The sequence below is a fragment of the Manis javanica genome, chromosome X (assembly GCF_040802235.1).
Source record: "Manis javanica isolate MJ-LG chromosome X, MJ_LKY, whole genome shotgun sequence".
NCBI classification, from domain to species: Eukaryota; Metazoa; Chordata; class Mammalia; order Pholidota; family Manidae; genus Manis; species Manis javanica.
Window position 1 is genome coordinate 47057256 of NC_133174.1, and position 18012 is coordinate 47075267.

Genomic DNA, 18012 nt, shown 5'->3' on the forward strand with positions numbered 1-18012 from the left:
ACAGATCCGATAAAGGCTTGACGTCCAGAATATATAAAGAGCTCACACGCCTCAACAAACAAAAAAAACAAATAACCCAATTAAAAAATGGGCAGAGGAACTGAACAGACATTTCTCTAAAAAAGAAATACAGGGCGGAGCTAGGATGGCGGTGTGAGTAGAGCAGTGGAAATCTCCTCCCAAAAACACATAGAGCTATGAAAATATACCAAAGAAAAATCTTCCTAAAATAGAGACCACAGGACACAGGACAACATCCAGACCACATCCACACCTGCAAGAACCCAGCGCCTTGCAAAGGGGGTAAGATACAAGCCCCGGCCCAGCGGGACCCGAGCGCCCCTCCCCCTGGCTCCTGGCGGGTGGAAAGAAACCGGAGCGGTTTTTTTTTTTGGCAAGTGCTTTATGGAAGCCTTAAAGGGACGGGCCCCCTTTGCTCGGGAGGCAGGGTGGCGGGACCGGTGAGCAGGTGCCTGGGACCGGCGCCTGAGGACAAAGAATATCCCTTGTTTCTCCCTGCGGGACCGGCGGGCAGGTGCCTGAGACCAGAGCTTGAAGACGGAGGAAATCACGCGTTTTCCCCCCTTTTTTTTCTCTTTTTGGCGAGCGCTTTTTGGAAGCCTTAAAGGGACAGGGACCCCGGTGCTATGGAGGCAGGGTGGCGGGACTGGTGAGCGGGTGCCCGGGACCGGCGCCTGAGGACAAAGAATATCCCACGTTTTTCCCTGCGGGACCGGGGGGCGGGTGCCTGAGACCGGCACTTGAGGACAGAGGAAATCGCGCGTTTTTCCCCTTTTTTTTTTCTCTTTTTTGCGAGTGCTTTTTGGAAGCCTAAAAGGGACACGGACCCCGGTGCTAGGGAGGCAGGGCGGCGGGACTGGTGAGCGGGTGCCTGGGACCGGTGCCTGAGGACAAAGAATATCGCGCGTTTTTCCCTGTGGGACTGGTGGGCGGGTGCCTGAGACCGGCACCTGAGGATGGAGGAAATCGCGCGTTTTTCCCCTTTTTTTCTCTCTTTTTGGCGAGTGCTTTTTGGAAGCCTTAAAGGGACAGGGACCCCGGTGCTAGGGAGGCAGGGCGGCGGGACTGGTGAGCGGGTGCCTGGGACCAGCGCCTGATTACAAAGAATATCGAGTGTTCCTTCCCTGCGGGACCGGTGGGTGGGTGCTTTTTGGAAGCCTTGAAAGGACAGTGACCCTGGTGCTAGGGAGACAGGGCAGCAGGACCAGTGAGCGGCTGCCTGGGACCGGCACCTGAGGACAAAAAAAAAAAAAAAAAAAAATCGCGTGTTTTTTCCTTTTTTTTTTCCTTTCTGTTCCCTCTCTCATTGTTGCAGATGTTGTTTTGGTTTGGAGACTGCTTTTTGGAAGGATTAAAGGGGCAGGACAGGTCACTTAGACCAGAGGCAGGGAATCTGGGGATCTCTGGGCACTCTAACCCCCTGGGCAGCAGGGAGCACAGAGGCCCCTTTTGGAGATAAATAGCCTCCCGGCCGCTCCCCCTCCAACGGGGCTCCACCATTTTGGAGGAACAGCCCCAGCCAGGCCAAGCCCACAGCAACAGTGGAGATAAACCCCAAAGCTACTGGGCAGGAAGCAGAAGCCCTGTCTGCGCACAGCTGCTCAGCACAAGCCACTAGAGGTCGCTATTCTCCCAGGAGAAGGCCGCAAACCAACAAGAAGGGAAGCTCTTCCAGCGGTCACTTGTACCAGATCTGCAAACTATCTCTATCACCATGAAAAGGCAAAACTACAGGCAGACAAAGATCACAGAGACAACACCTGAGAAGGAGACAGACCTAACCAGTCCTCCTGAAAAAGAATTCAAAATAAAAGTCATGAACATGCTGACGGAGATGCAGAGAAAAATGCAAGAGCAATGGAATGAGATGCAGAGAAAAATGCAAGAGCAGTGGGATGAGATGCAGAGAAAAATGCAAGAGCAGTGGGATGAAGTCCGGAAGGAGATCACAGGTGTCAGGAAGGAGATCACAGAAGTGAAACAATCCCTGGAAGGATTTATAAGCAGAATGGATAAGATGCAAGACGCCATTGAAGGAATAGAAGCCAGGGAACAGGAACGTATAGAAGCTGATATAGAGAGAGATAAAAGGATATGCAGGAATGAAACAACACTAAGAGAAATATGTGACCAATACAAAAGGAATAACATTCGTATTATAGGGATACCAGAAGAGGAAGAAAGAGGAAAAGGGATAGAAAGTCTCTTTGAAGAAATAATTGCTGAAAACTTCCCCAAACTGGGGGAGGAAATAATCGAACAGACCATGGAATTATACAGAACTCCCAACAGACAGGATCCAAGGAGGACAACACCAAGACACATAGTAATTAAAATTGCAAGGATCAAGGACAAGGAAAGAGTTTTAAAGGCAGCTAGAGAGAAAAAGGTCACCTATAAAGGAAAACCCATCAGGCTAACATCAGACTTCTCGACAGAAACCCTACAGGCCAGAAGAGAATGGCATGATATACTTAATGCAATGAAACAGAAGGGCCTTGAACCAAGGATACTGTATCCACCACGACTATCATTTAAATGATGGCGGGATTAAACAATTCCCAGACAAGCAAAAGCTGAGGGAATTTGCTTCCCACAAACCACCTCTACAGGGCATCCTACAGGGACTGCTCTAGATGGGAGCACCCCTAAAAAGAGCACAGAACAAAACACACAACATATGAAGAATGGAGGAGGAGGAATAAGAAGGGAGAGAAGAAAAGAATCTCCAGACAGTGTATATAACAGCTCAATAAGCGAGCTAAGTTAGGCAGTAAGATACTAAAGAAGCTAACCTTGAACCTTTGGTAACCACGAATCTAAAGCCTGCAATGGCGATAAGTACATGTCTCTCAATAGTCACCCTAAATGTAAATGGACTTAATGCACCAATCAAAAGACATAGAGTAATAGAATGGATAAAAAAGCAAGACCCATCTATATGCTGCTTACAAGAAACTCACCTTAAACCCAAAGATAAGCATAGACTAAAAGTCAAGGGATGGAAAAACATATTTCAGGCAAACAACAGTGAGAAGAAAGCAGGGGTTGCAGTACTAATATCAGACAAAATAGACTTCAAAACAAGGAAAGTAACAAGAGATAAAGAAGGATACTACATAATGATAAAGGGCTCAGTCCAACAAAAAGATATAACCATTCGAAATATATATGCACCCAATACAGGAGCACCAGCATATGTGAAGCAAATACTAACAGAACTAAAGAGGGAAATAGACTGCAATGCATTCATTGTAGGAGACTTCAACACACCACTCACCCCAAAGGATAGATCCACCGGGCAGAAAATAAGTAAAGACACACAGGCACTGAACAACACACTAGAACAGATGGACCTAATAGACATCTATAGAACTCTACATCCAAAAGCAACAGGATATACATTCTTCTCAAGTGCACATGGAACATTCTCCAGAATAGACCACATACTAGCTCACAAAAAGAGCCTCAGTAAATTTCAAAATATTGAAATTCTACCAACCAATTTTTCAGACCACAAAGGTATGAAAGTAGAAATAAATTCTACAAAGAAAACAAAAAGGCTCACAAACACATGGAGGCTTAACAACATGCTACTAAATAATCAATGGATCAATGAACAAATCAAAATAGAGATCAAGGAATATATAGAAACAAATGACAACAACAACACTAAGCCCCAACTTCTGTGGGATGCAGCGAAAGCAGTCTTAAGAGGAAAGTATATAGCGATCCAGGCACACTTGAAGAAGGAAGAACAATCCCAAATGAATAGTCTAACATCACAATTATTAAAACTGGAAAAAGAAGAACAAATGAGGCCTAAAGTCAGCAGAAGGAGGGACATAATAAAGATCAGAGAAGAAATAAACAAAATTGAGAAGAATAAAACAATAGCAAAAATCAACGAAACCAAGAGCTGGTTCTTTGAGAAAATAAACAAAATAGATAAGCCTCTAGCCCAACTTATTAAGAGAAAAAGAGAGTCAACACAAATCAACATAATCAGAAATGAGAATGGAAAAATCACGACAGACTCCACAGAAATACAAAGAATTATTAAAGACTACTATGAAAACCTATATGCCAACAAGCTGGAAAACCTAGAAGAAATGGACAACTTCCTACAAAAATACAACCTCCCAAGACTGACCAAGGAAGAAACACAAAAGTTAAACAAACCAATTACGAGCAAAGAAATTGAAACAGTAATCAAAAAACTACCCAAGAACAAAACCCCGGGGCCGGACGGATTTACCTCGGAATTTTATCAGACACACAGAGAAGACATAATACCCATTCTCCTTAAAGTGTTCCACAAAATAGAAGAAGAGGGAATACTCCCAAACTCATTCTATGAGGCCAACATCACCCTAATACCAAAACCAGGCAAAGACCCCACCAAAAAAGAAAATTACAGACCAATATCCCTGATGAATGTAGATGCAAAAATACTCAAGAAAATATTAGCAAACAGAATTCAACAGTATATCAAAAGGATCATACACCAAGACCAAGTGGGGTTCATCCCAGGGATGCAAGGATGGTACAACATTCGAAAATGCATCAACATCATCCACCACATCAACAAAAAGAAAGACAAAAACCACATGATCATCTCCATAGATGCTGAAAAAGCATTTGACAAAATTCAACATCCATTCATGATAAAAACTCTCAGCAAAATTGGTATAGAGGGCAAGTACCTCAACATAATAAAGGCCATATATGATAAACCCACAGCCAGCATTATACTGAACAGCGAGAAGCTGAAAGCATTTCCTCTGAGATCGGGAACCAGACAGGGATGCCCACTCTCCACACTGTTATTTAACATAGTACTGGAGGTCCTAGCCATGGCAATCAGACAAAACAAAGAAATAGAAGGAATCCAGATTGGTAAAGAAGAAGTTAAACTGTCACTATTTGCAGATGATATGATACTGTACATAAAAAACCCTAAAGACTCCACTCCAAAACTACTAGAACTGATATCGGAATACAGCAAAGTTGCAGGATACAAAATTAACACACAGAAATCTGTAGCTTTCCTATACACTAACAATGAATCAATAGAAAGAGAAATCAGGAAAACAATTCCATTCACCATTGCATCAAAAAGAATAAAATACCTAGGAATAAACCTAACCAAAGAAGTGAAAGACTTATACTCTGAAAACTACAAGTCACTCTTAAGAGAAATTAAAGGGGACACTAATAAATGGAAACTCATCCCATGCTCATGGCTAGGAAGAATTAATATCGTCAAAATGGCCATCCTGCCCAAAGCAATATACAGATTTGATGCAATCCCTCTCAAATTACCAGCAACATTCTTCAATGAATTGGAACAAATAATTCAAAAATTCATATGGAAACACCAAAGACCCCGAATAGCCAAAGCAATCCTGAGAAAGAAGAATAAAGTAGGGGGGATCTCACTCCTCAACTTCAAGCTCTACTACAAAGCCATAGTAATCAAGATAATTTGGTACTGGCACAAGAACAGAGCCACAGACCAGTGGAACAGATTAGAGACTCCAGAAATTAACCCAAACATATATGGTCAATTAATATTTAATAAAGGAGCCATGGACATACAATGGCAAAATGACAGTCTCTTCAACAGATGGTGCTGGCAAAACTGGACAGCCACATGTAGGAGAATGAAACTGGACCATTGTCTAACCCCATATACAAAGGTAAACTCAAAATGGATCAAAGACCTGAATGTAAGTCATGAAACCATCAAACTCTTGGAAAAAAACATAGGCAAAAACCTCTTAGACATAAACATGAGTGATCTCTTCTTGAACATATCTCCCCGGGCAAGGAAAACAACAGCAAAAATGAGCAAGTGGGACTACATTAAGCTGAAAAGCTTCTGTACAGCGAAAGACACCATCAATAGAACAAAAAGGAACCCTACAGTATGGGAGAATATATTTGAAAATGACAGATCCGATAAAGGCTTGACGTCCAGAATATATAAAGAGCTCACACACCTCAACAAACAAAAAACAAATAACCCAATTAAAAAATGGGCAGAGGAACTGAACAGACAGTTCTCCAAAAAAGAAATACAGATGGCCAAGAGACACATGAAAAGATGCTCCACATCGGTAATTATCAGAGAAATGCAAATTAAAACTACAATGAGGTATCACCTCACACCAGTAAGGATAGCTGCCATCCAAAAGACAAACAACAACAAATGTTGGCGAGGCTGTGGAGAAAGGGGAACCCTCCTACACTGCTGGTGGGAATGTAAATTAGTTCAACCATTGTGGAAAGCAGTATGGAGGTGCATCAAAATGCTCAAAACAGACCTACCATTTGACCCAGGAATTCCACTCCTAGGAATTTCACCTAAGAACGCAGCAATCAAGTTTGAGAAAGACAGATGCACCCCTATGTTTATCACAGCACTATTTACAATAGCCAAGAATTGGAAGCAACCTAAATGTCCATCGATAGATGAATGGATAAAGAAGATGTGGTACATATACACAATGGAATACTACTCAGCCATAAGAAGAGGGCAAATCCTACCATTTTGCAGCAACATGGATAGACCTGGAGGGTATTATGCTCAGTGAAACAAGCCAAGCAGAGAAAGACAAATACCAAATGATTTCACTCATCTGTGGAGTATAAGAACAAAGGATACACTGAAGGAACAACACAGCAGTGGAATCACAGAACCCAAGAATAGACTAACAGGTACCAAAGGGAAAGGGACTGGGGAGGATGGGTGGGTAGGGAGGGTTAAGTGGGGGAGAAGAAGGGGGGTATTAAGATTAGCATGCATAATGGGGGGTGGGAGAAAGGGGAGGGCTGTACAACCCAGGGAAGACAAGTAGTGATTCTACCACTTTTTGCGATGCTGATGGACAGTGATTGTAAAGGGGTTTATAGGGGGACCTGGTATAGATGAGAGCCTAGTAAACATAATATTCTTCATGTAAGTGTAGATTAATGATAACAAAAAAAAAAAGAAAGAAAGAAAAGGGGGATTACTACCTGATAGGTTAAAACTAACTGTAAATCAACGATTAATGCATGCTTTAAATATCCTTCATTTTGATCACTTAAAGGGTGTCAGATGATCGGCTATGGAGGTACATTTTTCTGATAATATTGCTTTCTCTTAAAAAAAAAAAAAAGCAGTTCCTGTGTGGTGACCTCCAATGAGTTCTACACAATGGTATAAAAGGCATATCAAAGTGTGGGCAAAGGGTCTGTTTGTGTTTATACAGAGGATCAAAGCCTAATTTGGCTACCCAGAAAATGAACTAAGATATGATATGAAGAAGAACTTCCAACATCAGTACTCTCTGGAAGACTCATACCAGAAGATGATCATCAAAAAACCTCAACAAAGATACAGGCGCTGCTACAGCTGTAGCTGCATTCATCCCACCGGTTCCTGGACTTGCCATGGGAATGAAGAAGGAGACATCTAAGCTGGCCTGTGCATACAGTAAAACAACAAGTTTGACTGGATCTATACTGTTGGAACTCAGCCAAGAATTAGGAGAAGTGGAAGTTGTAGCGCTCCAAAATCTTACAACTACAGACTATCTACTGTTAAAAGAACATATGGGATGTGAACAGTTCCCAGGAATGGGTTGTTTTAATTTGTCTGATTTCTCTCAGACTGTTCAAGTACAGTTGGACAATATCCATGATATTATAGATAAATTTTCACAAATGCCTGGGATGCCTAACTGGTTTTCATGGTTTCACTGGATATGGCTGGTAATTGTAGATCTGCTATGGTTATGTAACTGTATTCCTATTATGTTAATGTGTGTGCGCAATTTAATTAGTAGTTTAAAACCTATACATGCTTAAGTTACTCTACAAGAAGATATGTCAAAGAAATAATCAATCTTCCCATGTTTTCTTCTGCCTTCTACTTCTATATCTTTTCTTCTTCCTTCCTAATTACAACTCTTAAATAGAATTCGTGCCTCATATCGAATTTACTGAGTATCATAATTCCTCTAAGTGGTAAAGATACTTCAAGACAAATGCTGGTCATAGAAGCCACAGGGCATAAATCTGCAAGGAAGTAAAAAGCTAAACTTTTCAAACAATATGACCTCTCTCTCACTTACCAACTTTACATTTCCCTGTATGGCCCCGGAAGATGACACGGGTAAGATTCCTCAAGGGAGGAACAACCTAAGTAAGACAGGCACAGTCGCAGGGGGGCCATCAGGTGAGAAATTGGTGATCAACAGTGGTGAGGCTTAGAACCTCAGCCCCCCTGTTTTGAGAGAAATATTCTGCATCCGGGGATGTTTTATTGCCCTTCTCTAGCTTGGATTAACACATTGTCTACAGGCACACACCTGGTCATCTACATTTGCTCTCTTACAACACTAAACTATGTTTTCTACCTTTATCTTGCATCTACCTACCACTTCAGCATTTTATTAAAAAAAAAATAATAATAATAATAATAATAATAATAAAGGGAGAAATGTGGGATCCACATATAAATCAAGTATAAATATCAAACGAATATTCATATTTGACCTGATTGTTTATAGTTCATAATGCGTGATCAAAACTGAAAGTTTCTGTGATGACTGCCCTTGTACTGTTCACCATGTAAGAACTTATTCACTATGTAAGAATTTGTTCACCATGTAAGAACTTGTTCGTTATGCTTCATAAGATTGGAGACTGATGAAAATTAGGCTTGGGGTGGATTAATGATTGTGCATTGAGCATTGACTCCCCTATACAGAATTTTATTGTTGTTAACAACCATTTGATCAATAAATATGAGAGATGCCCTCTCAAAAAAGAAATAAATAAAAAATAAAAGACATTCATTAAAAAGTACATAATGAGTCATGAAAAATAAGTAACAAAATTAAAAGACTATTGCAAAATACAAAATATTTTTTTTTTAAATTGGAAATGAATTTAGAATAATTTAAACATTTTAACTACTCCTGAGAGGTTTTTCTATAAAATTTAATTATGTAATAAAGAAGTAATACCATGGACAAATATGAGAAATTGTACATGACTAATGGCATAGTACTCAAAGGAAAGTAATTACAAGATGATAACCTTATCCTTCTGGGATTTTAAATAAGTTAGTTTTTCTTTATTCCAAATATGGAGAAAAGGAAGTGGTACAAAAATTGCATCAACTATGTCCACTAATTCTGAAATTCCTTTCAGAATAGATAATTGCAACTGTTCTCTGTGTTAACTGAAATATACTTTTATATATGTATAATATTTGTTGTACATGGGAGACATCTGAATCTATGTATATAACCACCTGGGGAACTTTTAAAAAATAAGTCCCTGGGTCTTATCTCCTGGAGGTTCAGATTTGGAAAGTCTGGAGTAGATGCCAGGAATCAGTTTATATGATATAATACAAAGCTCATGTTGGTGTATTAAGGGAATTCCTCCTCTGACTCAGCTACCTCTTGGTACTAGTCCTATATATTTCAGTGCTTTTCAAACTCTACTGTACATACAAATCACCTGTAGATGTTAGTAGGAGAAAGATTCTGATTCAGAAGGTCTGGCATGAGGCCTAGGAACAAATAAGCTCCAAAGTGATGTCCATGCTGCTGCTCCAGGGACCAAGTTTGAGTAGTGAGCCCTTATGGGGTCTTTCAATCTTTCCACAGGTGAATAATAGAAGGCATTCTCCTAGGCAGTTCCTACCATAGAGTATTTTCTTCAAGTTTTACCTAAACATGCTTTAGGACAGCTAAGCAGACAATTTGCAAAATACCTGACATATCGTTACTATGTATCCTACTACCAAGTGAGTGGAAATTATTTCTGTCACTTACATACAGATGTCACTAAAAGATGAGTGCTACTGATGTCACAATGCAGAGATGAAATAAAAATTTACATAATTTTCAATATATATACAAGGATGTTGATCAAAACCACAGTTATAATAGTGAAATATTGGAGAAAATCTAGATGTCCAACAATAAAGGCCTGATTAAATGACTTATATGGGCATCTATTAAAAATAATGATACAAATGTACAATTATCAGTAATGAAAAGATGTTCATAAGTTAAAAAAAAGGTTTTGAAAAATTTTACAGTGTGATTCCATTTTGTGTGGGAAAAACATACAGTCTTATATGTATTTCTGCAAAAGAAAGAGTCCAGGAAAATATATACTAACATGTTTAACACACCCTCAAAGTTGTAAAATTTCAGGAAGTTTTTGATGTTTGTTTGCTTACACTATCTAATATTTCTGCTATGATGTAGACCTTATAAAATTCTTAGATAGTAAAAAAATGGTGAGAAGAAAACCAAGCAAATCCCATAATTGTACACACCTTTCAAGAACTACTAGAATGGCTTGACTACTAGGGAACTTGCATTCCAAATAGTCAACAAAGGACTTCCTATATTCAAAGCACTTTGAAAGCTTTTTGAAATTGCAGTCTTGCATCCCACCCCAGGCTTAACTAAATCCCCATCTCTAACAATAGGCTCCATAATCTGCATATGAAGCAACCACTGATCCTTACAGACAGAAAAATTTGGAAACCAAGGCTTTAAACAAAAAGCTTCCTAGAAATGCAGGGACCTGGACTAAATTTCAACCCATCTAAATGGCAACCTACAGTAAATTCAAAATGGGTGAAACCATGGTATATACACACACACACCCTACACAGAGACCACTGGAATCTGAACACCAACAACAAAACACTTGTACTTAGCGACTGGCTTTATTTGATCTTAATTTTAAATATCTCGTGTGAACACTGGCCATTTCCAGAGCAGACTGAGGTCACAAATTTTCCTTATATTTGACCTACATCCACTGAAACTATTCTTATTATAACCCCTTCTATGATATTCTATCCCCATTTAGTCCTTCATTAGTTAAAAGTACCACAATAAACATTTATTAAGGAACCAAAATACCTAGGTAATTTAATCACTGTCCTATTGCTTTCATTTCTCCTTTCTACAAACATCCCAGGTGACTAACCTCAGCAGATTCTGGTGATTATTTCTTCCAGAATCTTTGAGGTAAACTAAATTTAAAGGCATGGAGGGGTTTATATTAATAGAACACCCAAAGAATCAGGAAAAACATTTCCTGCTTTGAAGAACACCATAAGAACCCAAAAAAATTTGTTCAAAAGAAAAAGAGAAAAGGGTGGTATCACACTATGTTCCTATGTTCCTAGCATCAACACTCTCAAGTATTTAGTATAACAATCAACTCATAAGGCATATATTTACTAAGTTTTCAAAATGAGACATTAAGCGTTTTGAGAATTTCTTAAGGTTAACAAATTAAAAGCATTTTCCCAAAGAAAGCCATGATAGACTTTTTCCTCTTCAAACTAAAGGGGAAAACAATAGGAGGAAAAAAAGTTGGCATGAGCTCCTAAGAGAATCTAGGAAAAGGAGCATAATTTCAAGGAGGTGGGGGACAAATCCTTCATTTTATTTTAATCCATGACATATTTTAATCCTGGATCACTCAGAAGGCCAGGCCAGCTAAAACTGGAATCTATTAAAACCAAGAAGATTATATCCCTACCTGTAGCTCACACCAGGCAACCTCAACCCAAGTTTCAGTGTCCAGTCCTTTATATACTGTTTTAAATGCTCCTCTTCCCAGCTCTATGTCGAATTTCAGGAATCTGCCACTAGGAGAAGTAGCTACAGCCTTCATTTCTGCTTCTTCTTCCATTTCCTTTTCATATTTCTCCTTGAAACAATCTTTTGATGATTCTGACGTTGCCTTTGAACACTGTTCATATTTAACTTCTTGACCACCTCTTAGCACATTTGTAGGAAGATTTTCTACTCTTGGAATATTTGGTGCAGTCTTCATTCTCTCATCTTTGGAGGAAGATTCAGCAGCTTTGTCATCTTCCATCATCTCTACACTCTTTCGGAAGAATCTCTTCCTTTCTATAGTTTCTCCACAAGCAGAGAAGGTACTGTTTTTTTCTTTTAGTCTAGCTTCCACTGTTAAAGTTGCTGCATCCTGAGGAACTCTGTCTTTCAATGAAACTCCATCAGGTTTCTCAGAATCTTCTGTGCTAGCTGGCCCCCCTGAATCAGTAGCCATTGTTATTAAGGTTGGCACTAAAATTTTTTCTGTTCCACTGTTTAGTCCAGATACATCTCAGGTATCAGAATTATAAGAATGGACTTCCTTTCATATGGTCATCTCCATAGCAACCTGAAGGGGGAAAAAAGGATATTTTAAAACCATCCCACAAAGGAAATTGTTAAGGAGAAAACAAGTCACCTGATTATTTAATCCCTTTCTTATTAACAAGAAGTTTGGTCTTTTTCCTGCCCACTCTTAGCAACCAGCAGACTCCAGAGACTGTCTTATCTTGTTTACGACTCAAGTCTTCAGTACCTAGCAGACTACTTGGCATATAGCTCAATAAGTATTCATATTGCATGAATATTGGTTAGGAACCTAATTTTCAGCCCCATTTATCAATCCATCATATTTAAAACAAGTATCCAAACCCTGAGTTCACTTAGCTACAACACATGCAATAAGTAAAACAATCACATAATTTCTCAGCAGGTGGTTTTTGTCGAAAATTCTGGAATTAATCCAAGAGTAGTTCTTTTATTGTGGTAAAATATGCTTAACTTCAAATCTACCATTTTAACCATTTTTAAGTGTATAATTCAGTGGCATTAAGTACATTCACAATATTGTGCAACCATCACCATTATCCATTTCCTGAACTTTTTCATCATTCCAAACTGAAATTCTGTATTCATTAAATACTAACTCCCCAGCTCCCCAGCTCCTGGTAAACTCTGTTCCACTTTTTGTTAAGAATTTGCTTATTCTAGGGACTTCATATAAGTGGAATAATACAATATTTGTCCTTTTGTGCCTGGCTTATTTCACTTGACATAATGTTTTATCAAGGTTTATTGATGTTGTAGCATGTATCAGAATTTCATTCCTCTTTTAAAGCTAAACAATATTCCATTGTATATATATATATATACACCACATTTTGTTTATCCATTCATCTGCTCAATAGATTGGGTTGTTTCCACCTTTTAACTGTTGTAAATAATACTGTTATGAACATCCAATGCTGGTTTTGAATTATACAAATACTTGTCCATGAGCTTGCCTTCACATTTTAACAGAAAGCAACTACTGCCAAATAACTATACTTAAAAAAATGGCAAGAAAGATTTAAAAATATGCATCCTCTTTAACCAGCAATTCCACTTACAGGAAGTTCAATTAGAAAACTGTCAAGAATCTGTGCAATATTTAACTATAATATGCATTATAGCACATATAATTTGGAAAAACTGTAACTAAACATAAGCCTATGGGGGTTTAATTAAATATGCCAAAATGAGATCAGATACAGCATTAAAAAATACTGTAGTTTGTAGCATGATGAAAAGACATTCACAATATATTAGGTGGCTAAATCAAAAAAGAAATATATACAATAAGCTTCCATACACACACACACCCCCCACATACAACATTAACTCTGAAAGGTGGAATTATGGCCTCTTCTTTCTGCTTTTCTGTACTTTCTAAAACTTTCCACAATGAATATGTGGAAATATATGGAACATAATAAGGAAAAAAAGTTTTTCAAATAAACAGTCAAGCCACCAATAAGAAAACTCTCCTCACCAGAAACACGCATCACAAAGTTAAGCCTCTAAATGTGTCATTATGTTAGTGCTTTAGAAGGTACAATTCATCGTCAAACCAAAAATACACAGAAATACCAAATTTGCAAAACTGAATAAAAATAATCCTGGACTAAAACAAACAAAATGGGGAGAAATACCCCAAACTTTTCTATATATTCAGTACAATTCCTAACAAAATACCAGCTGGTTTCTTTACAGAAATTAACAAGATGATCTTAAATTTATATAGGACTTCAAGGGATCCAAAGTAGCCAAAGCCAAAACAATCTTGAAATAGAACAAAATTAGAGGACTCACCCTTCCCAATTTTAAATCCTACTACAATGCTACAGTATTAAGACAGTGTGGTACTGGCATAAGGATAGATGTGTAGGTAAATGGAATAAAAATAGCCTAGAAATAAACCCACATATTTATGGTTGATTGATTTTCCACAAGGGTGCCAAGACAATTTCATGGGGAAAGAAGAGTCTTTTCAACAAATGCTACTGGGACAACTGGATATCTATATGCAAAAGAATGAAGTTGAGCCTTCTAAGTAAGGTTTCCTGGGAAAGATGCCTGAACTGAGTCTTGCAGAAAGAAAAGCAGCTGATCCAACCAGAGGAAAAATCAGAAGCAAAGTCATGAAACAGCACTGAGTAGGTGTATGAGTGCTACCGTGAACAAGTTACACACATATTAGAAGGAGGCAGATGGGAACAGGCAGATAGGATTTCTATGTCATACTGTGTAAAACAAGGAGACCAGTTAAGAGAGCTCCTGCAATGATCTGGGACAGAGATGCTAACGGTTGAATGAAAATAGTGTTAAGAAGGATAGATTCAAGATACATTAAGGAAGTACTAAATGCAAGATTTACTTCCTGAATAACTATGGTTGTAAGGAAAAAGGAATAGTCTATGATAGCTCCCAGAAATTTGCCTAACAGATGACACTGGTAGGACACAGCTGTGTTAATACCAGAGCTAGGAATTAAATTAAGGCTCATGATGTGCTTTATGGGGTTGCACTGCCAATCAATGTACTTTGAAAGCCACTTAAATAAGACTACTACTGCCTAAAAGTGGGGAAAAGTAACTGACAACACCTCACTTACATGGAGATTTTTTCATTACCTTATTTTGACATAATTTTAGACTTGGGGGAAAAAACTGCAAAAATTAACAAAGAATATAGAATAGACTTCACTCACATTCCCCAAATGTTAACATTTTAGGTGAGATATTGTTAAGTAAGAATATTATTCACTTCACTTAACTAAAGTTCACTTATCCAGAACCCTCAACAACAGAGATCCATAAGTAAGACAAAAGGACTTCTAAGCAGACAAAAATAGATGAAATCAGAGAATTTAAGTTGGAAAAAGCCTTGAAAAAATTTAACTGCAGAACCTCTTTTTTTAAAATGAAATCTTACTCTGAACCCTTATATAAAAACAGAGGGAGAAATAGCACTGATTTGATACAATAATTCTAACATATCTGGTCACCTGATTTCCCAAACTATAGTGTAAGAAGCAAGAAATTAGAGGGATGGGGAAAGGAGTGTTCTCTCAGTCTTTTACCAACCAACCCTAAGACAGAAAATGTCTCTAGAGATAAAAAGGAACATTTTACAAGTATGAAAAGATTAATTCATCAGGACAATATGACAATTATACACATCTACACATTATAAACATTTACACATCTAATGACATAACCCTCAAAATACATTAAAATAAACTGACAAAAGGGACAGAAACAATTCAATAATAACAGAAGATTTTAATACCCCAGTCAGTAACGGAGAGAAAAACTAGGCACAAAACCAGCAAGAATCTAGAAAACATGGCCAATACTGTCAACCAATTTGATTGAACTGCCATCTGTAGAACTCCCAACAAGAGCAAAATACACATTCTCTTCAAGGGCACATGGAAAAATCTCCAGAACAGTTCACACACTATGCAATAAACTAATTCTCAATACATTTAAAAGGAATGAAACCAAACTATGCTCTCCTACTACAAAAGAATTAAATTAGAAATGAACAGAATTAAGATAAGATACATAAATTAATGAAATAGAATTGAGAGTCTAGAAGTAAACCTTAACATTTACGGTCAACTGATTTTCAATAAAAAGGCAAAAACTATTCATGGGGAATAGAAGACTTTCAACAAAAGGTGCTGGGAAAACTAGATATCCATGTACAAAAGAATGACGTTGGACCTCTATGGCTCACATCATACAAGAAATGAACTCAAAGTGGATCACAGATCTGAATGTAAGAGCTAAAACTATAAAAATCTTAGAAAAAAAACACTGGAGTAAATCTAATGACTGGGTTAAACAATGATTTCCCAGATACAACAACAAAAATACAAGTGTTGAAAGAAAATTAAGAAGCTGGACCTCATCAAAATTTTAAACTTTTGTGCTTCAAAGGATGCCATCAGGAAAATGAAAGGCAAAAAGCCTGGGAGAGGGCAGTGGATTAGAGATGGCAGCATGAGAGGTGAGACAGGGGCTTCCTCCTAAAACCACATATAATACGAAAATATAACTAATACAACTAATCCTGAGAGAGCAACAGGAAAGAGGGCTGCGCCAGACTGCATACACCTGGAGAAAAGAGCAGACCTCATGAAACAGGGTAACATACCAAAGCTGTGGCCCGGCGGGACCCAAGCCCTTCCCCCACCCCAGCTCACCAGCAGGAGGAAGAGAAACAGAGCAGGGAGGGACTGGAGTCCTGGAACTGCTGAATGCCTAACTCCAGAGACCTGCTCTGGGAGCACAAACCTACATTTCATGGTGCTTTCATGATACTCTTGTGATCACAGGGTTGGAAAGCTAAGACAGGCAGATATCCTGGAGAGACTGAGATTCCAGCTGCTTGTGGAAAGCAGGGATCCATATCCAGCTGCTCTGGGACAAAAACTTATACCTGTGTTCTTGGCCCACTGGTTCAGGCAGTGGACACAGGCATAGCAGCCGGGAAGCAGGAAACAGCTCTTTCCTCCCACCAGACAACAATAAAACTCCCCTGCGATGCTCGACATTGCTTCAGGGGCAGAGCAGCTCCAGAGAGTAGAGTTTCTGGACACTAGAGGATGCCATAAACAAATATGAAATGCCAAAGGAACCTGGTACAGACTAAAATTAATATAACCTCTGAGAAAGATGACATGGACCTCATGACTCTTCCTGAAAGGGAGTTCAAAATAAAAATCAATAACATGCTAATGGAGGTATGGAAAGATATTCAAGAACTCAGGAATGACTTCAGGTCAGAGATCCAATCATTGAAGAGCACAACAGAGGGTATTAAAAGCAGACTGGATATTGTGGAGACGATAAATGAAATAGAAACTAGAGAAGAGAAATACAAAGAAGCTGAGACACAGAGAGAAAAGACGACCTCTAAGAATGAATGAATATTGAGAGAACCGTGTGACCAACTGAAACTGAACAACTTTTGCATTACAGGGGTAGCAGAAGAAGAAGAGAGAGAAAGGGATAGAAAGTGTCTGTGGGGAGGTAATTGCTGAAAAATTCCCCAATCTAGGGAAGGAGATAGTCTCTCAGTCCATGGAGATCCACAGATCTCCCAACACAAGGGACACAAGGAAGACAACACCAAGACATATAGTAATTAAAATCAAAAAGATCAAGGATAAGGACATTCTGCTAAAAGCAGCCACAGAGAGAAATAAGATGATATACAAAGGAAAGGCCATCAGGCTAACATCAGACCTCTCAGCAGAATGCTTACAGGTCAGAAGGGAGTGGCATGATGTATTTCATGCAATGAAGTAGAAGGGCCTTGAGCTTTATCTGGCAAGATTATCATTTAAATCTGAAGGAGGGATTAAACAATTTCCAGATAAGCGAAAGCTGAGAGAATTTACCTCCCATAAACCATCTCTACAGTCTATTTTGGAGGGACTGCTATAGATGGAAGTGTTCCTAAGGTTTAATAGCTGTCACCAGAAGTAATAAAACCACAGTAAAGAAAGTAGAACAGCTAATTACTAAGCAAATGCAAAATTAAATTACCTATCCCAAAGTCAATCACGGGATAGACAAAGAATACAGAATATGATACCTAATATACAAAGAATGGAGGAGGGAAAAAAGGAGGAGAAAAAGAAAAGAACCTTTAGATTGTGTCTGTAATAACATATTAAGTGAGTTAAGTTAGGCTCTTAGATAGTAAGGAAGGTAACATTAAACCTTTGGTAACCACGAATCTAAAGTCTGCAATTGCAGTAAGTACATAACTATCGATA

The 18012-nt window shown here is 38.6% G+C and overlaps 1 protein-coding gene across 2 annotated transcripts in view; it reads right to left on the minus strand.

The window, feature by feature from the left end:
* WNK3 (WNK lysine deficient protein kinase 3) overlaps positions 1-18012 on the minus strand; it is a 329776-nt gene that overhangs the window by 286381 nt on the left and 25383 nt on the right. For both annotated transcript variants that reach the window (XM_073227358.1, XM_037010755.2), the window contains exon 2: positions 11599-12249. In XM_073227358.1, the coding sequence (XP_073083459.1) occupies positions 11599-12135 (537 nt within the window). In that variant the 5' untranslated portion in view covers positions 12136-12249. The remainder of the gene's footprint in view (positions 1-11598; positions 12250-18012) is intronic.